A 4,453-nucleotide genomic window follows, 5' to 3' on the forward strand; every position below is an offset into this window, starting at 1 on the left:
CGCTTCTTTTCAGCACACAATTTCATATGATCATAGATGACTTCGATCATACATACAAAATAATACAATAAACGATTCCGGATAAGTTCCTACATAATAAACTACTAGAGTCTCTGGATCTACTTAGTTGGTTCCCGATAAACATCACCGAGGAATCTAGGAGGCGTCTCTGCCACCTGCAGCACCACTCGTTGTCGGTGCCATAATTGTTGTAGTCAACGATGTGGAATTGTGTGTGAAGAGCCACATCGGCTAGGGAGCGAGTGACGTCGGGCCTCTACGACATCCACCTGCTCTTGATGGGGCTCCCCGCGGAGGTGCTTGGCGCAGTCCCAAACATCGAAGCCGATGTTGTGCAGGGAGTCATCCGCCAAACCCCTCCACTCCCACTAGGCCTCGGTAAGGGCCTCGCATCATCACCATGCTCATCGTGCATGGTGGGGAAGTTGGCGTTGGCAGTTGCAGCCTTGGTAGCACCGGTGGGGAAGCCCGTGGGGCGGCCGGAGAGCTTCCTGTGTCATCATCATGGGCACTACGGGGGGTGGTGCTCCGCGACCTCCCAAAACCCTAGCGACACAGAGGCGGGTGACACGAGATGCCGCCGCGGCCTTGAGCGCCAGCCGAGGCCATTGTCCTACGGTGCTCAAGGCACGTGGGCGAGGAGCGGCATAATGTGGAAGACGATGCGCCCTAGTTCGAAAAATTGATGGAATACATTGTGGTCGCTGGTGAGCTAGGAAGGGTGTCCGTGCTAAATCGGAGGCCGGCAAGCTGGATCCGGTGGCGGTGTGGCGAGTGTTGATCAAAAAATGCTAGTGCCGGAGGGGGTGGAAAAAATTACTCATGTGTCATTTATATTCAAGAAGGTTTATGCTCAAAGTTAATTTAAAAATTGCTTGATCATGATTTAGAACATTACGGTGCATGAGAGCTGATTACAACAGATCTATCCGAACTCATCTCGCTCTTGTGATAAGTTCATGTTGATGAGGCGTGCTACCTCCGTTCCAAATGCAAGACATATAAATTTAGTTAAAAGTCTACCTGCTGTAAGTTGGAACAAATTTATAGGCAGATATACAAACATTTGCAATGCCTAATCTATACGAGGAGTGCTTCGGTGCCCCCTAGCTCCATGGTTCCGAAAAGTTGGAGTTGTTTCAGCTTTTTCTTTTAATCTCTGAAGCTGCCTCAGCTTTTGGTACAAATATGTAGAGTTGGTTCCGCGAAATAGGAAAACATGGAGCGGCTGTTTATTTGCGTCTCACTGCCACCGGTTAGTGACCAAAACGTTATGCATGTCTTATCTTTCTCCCTCTCCTCTCCCGGGCATGTTTCACAACGCACAAACTCTTTCCTGATTTGCCAATGCTCCGAGACGTAATGGATAACACCCCTTTTTATTTTCCCACGCCGCCTCACCCAGGACGAAGTTGGTTGAGGCGGCCACAACAAGCTTCTGGCGGCAACGACAGCGAGCTACAACTTGATTTGCGTGGCCGGGAAAACAAATCGGACAAGTTTGACTCCGATGGAAGGTACGTTGATTCGTTTCCCGGCGGCCTCGATTCGGCGACGGCAGGCGTGAATTGCGTTGCGGTGAAGTCAAATCGGGGAAGAGTCTGTGCGCATACCCGAGAGAGGAGGGGGAGAAAGAGAAGATGTGTGTAACGGTTTGATTACTTATCGGTGGTAGTGAGACGTAAATAAACAACCACTTCATGTTTTTCTATTTCGTGGAACCAACTTCACATGTTTATACCAAAAGTTGAAGCCGCTCCACAGATAAAAAACAGCTAAAGCAACTCCAACTTTTCAGAACCATGGAGCTGAGGAGGAGACACCGGAGCACTCCTCAATCTATATCAGCACTTTGACCATAAAATGAATTAGTATGACATGCTAGCAAACCATTGTACTACACTAACTCCAGGTCAATCTGTTCACGTCTAAACGAGACATCTTGCAGAAACAGTGCCCATGATCCTGAAATGTGTCATGTTTGTGTGTGTGAAGTGTTGCAACTTGCAAGTGTGTTGTATACCACTGTGTGCTCTTGCAAAAAAAAAAATCTACTTCCTCTGTTTATTAACGTAAGACCTTTTAGTAAGTATCTTTGTAAATGTGTGTAGTATGTACGTGTTTTAATGCGTAAATTCACTTATTTTTAGTATATATCTAGTTAATTTTCAGAGAACCAACCTGAGGTTGGGTGGTTAGGAGGGTGGTTGTACCCCCAGCCCACCAGAGTTCAAACCTCAGGTTTGACATTTGTGTGTCTCATAAAGACGGAATATTATTTCAGTGGGAGGCGACGTTCCCGTCGGCGATGGCGCTCGTGGTGACTTCGTCAATTTCAAGATCCAATCTGCCGGCTCGGTCTTCCGGAGGTGCTCATAGGGGTAGGGTGTGCGTGTGTGCCTTCATAGGGTGAGTGTATGCGCGTGTATGTGAGCGCCTGCGTTTGTACTGTGTTTCTTAAAAAAAAAAATTCAAATAAGGTTTTACATTAGTGAATAGAGAAAGTAGTAAAGAAAAAAAAGGCCATGATGTGCTGGCACCTAACAAAAGCACAGCGTTAAGGCATGACCAACCCGACCGTTTCCCCCAACCCCGTGGCTTACTCCCTTTTTTCCATTCAAACTTACGTTCAATTCAAGGTCAACATTCCGATTCAAAGCCTTTACCCTTCCCTCCCTATTTGAACCCTTCTTCCCACCATTCCATCCAGCCATCGTAGTATTCAACTCCCTTCGCCACCCAGCCAGCTCCAACACGCCCCCAACGCGCCTGTGCTCCACCGATCGTCTCCACCGGCATCGATCGAACCACCACCTAGCTCGTACCTACCTACTTCCCACTCCCAGAACCCCTTCTGATGGCGCTGCTCGCACGGAGGGCGAGAAGATCGCTGGCGACGACCAAGAAGCTGGCCGCACCGGCGGTGGCGGTGGAGCTGGCCATCCCGGCGCACTTCCGGTGCCCCATCTCGCTGGACCTCATGCGCGACCCGGTCACGGCGCCCACCGGCATCACCTACGACCGGGAGAGCATCGAGGCGTGGCTCGACACGGGCCGCGCCGCCGTGTGCCCCGTCACCCACGCCCCGCTCCGCCGCGACGACCTCGTCCCCAACCACGCCACCCGCCGCGTCATCCAGGACTGGTGCGTCGCCAACCGCTCCCGCGGCGTCGAGCGCATCCCCACGCCCAAGATCCCCGTCACGCCCGTCCAGGCTTCCGAGCTGCTCTTCGAGGTCGCCGAGTCCGCGCGCGCCGGCGACGCTGGCGCGGCCGCACGGTGCGCGGCCGCGGTCGCCAGGGTCAGGGCCCTCGCCAGGGAAAGCGAGAGGAACCGACGCTGCTTCGCGTCCATCGGCACCGGCCGCGTGCTCGCAGCCGCGCTCGAGTCACTCTCGGCAGCCGGAAGCGCTCTCGTCGAGGACGTTCTCGCGGCATTGGTCCGCATGGCGCCGTTGGACGAGGAGGCCGCCAAGATCCTGTCCTCGCCGAAATCGCTGGGCTCACTGGTCACCGTCGCCGAGAACGGGAGCTTGGCGGGGAGGCTCAATGCCGTGCTGGCGATCAAGGAGGTCGTGTCCTCGTCCGACGGAGCGTGCACGGGTTTGTGCGGGAAAGCCGACGAGATCGTGGACGCGCTGGTCAAGATCATCAAGGCACCCATCTGCCCGCAGGCCACCAAGGCCGCAATGGTCGCCGCCTACCACCTGGCGCGCTCCGACGAGCGCGTCGCGGCGCGCGTGGCGACGGCCGGGATCGTGCCATTGCTGATCGAGGCCCTCGTCGACGCCGACAAGAGCGTGGCCGAGAAAGCGCTGGCGCTGCTCGACGCCGTGCTCGCGTCGGTGGAAGGCCGCGCGAGCGCGAGGGGGCACGCGCTCACTGTGCCGCTGCTCGTCAAGAAGATGTTCCGCGTGTCCGACCTGGCCACCGAGCTCATCGTCTCGGCGATGTGGCGGCTCGGCAAGAGCGCCGGCGGCGACGACGGCGCGGTGACGAGGTGCCTGGTCGAGGCGCTGCGTGCCGGCGCGTTCCAGAAGCTGCTGCTGCTCTTGCAGGTTGGCTGCAGGGATGCCACCAAGGAAAAGACCACCGAGCTGCTCAGGATGATCAACAAGCACAAAGGCGCTGGGGAATGCGTCGACTCTATGGACTTCAGAGGGCTCAACAGGCTGTCTTGAATCAGAACCACTGTAAAGATGGATATGTGTAAGCAGATTGGTAGGATAGTTAGATGTAAAATCCCTTCCCCTAACTAGATGTTAGATACAGACACTTTTTTGTACGCACTTAGAAACAAGCTTTTAGGTTCAAAGCAACTGTAATCAAATGGAAAACCTAAGGGAGCACAATTGTTGTTTTTTCTATTTTTCTCACTCTCTTGATAATTCTAAAAATCACAGTCGATGAAGCAGAAGCCCGATGTCCTATGG

General features: G+C 53.9%; 1 protein-coding gene across 1 annotated transcript; it reads left to right on the forward strand.

The window, feature by feature from the left end:
• The first annotated feature begins 2,878 nt into the window (after positions 1–2,878).
• LOC124699328 (U-box domain-containing protein 21-like) lies at positions 2,879–4,201 on the forward strand. The gene has a single exon (XM_047231648.1). It carries the CDS (start codon positions 2,879–2,881, stop codon positions 4,199–4,201), a length of 1,323 nt encoding a protein of 440 aa, XP_047087604.1.
• Positions 4,202–4,453: the final 252 nt, after the last annotated feature.

Source organism: Lolium rigidum, chromosome 3, assembly GCF_022539505.1.
Source record: "Lolium rigidum isolate FL_2022 chromosome 3, APGP_CSIRO_Lrig_0.1, whole genome shotgun sequence".
In the NCBI taxonomy this organism is placed as follows: domain Eukaryota; kingdom Viridiplantae; phylum Streptophyta; class Magnoliopsida; order Poales; family Poaceae; genus Lolium; species Lolium rigidum.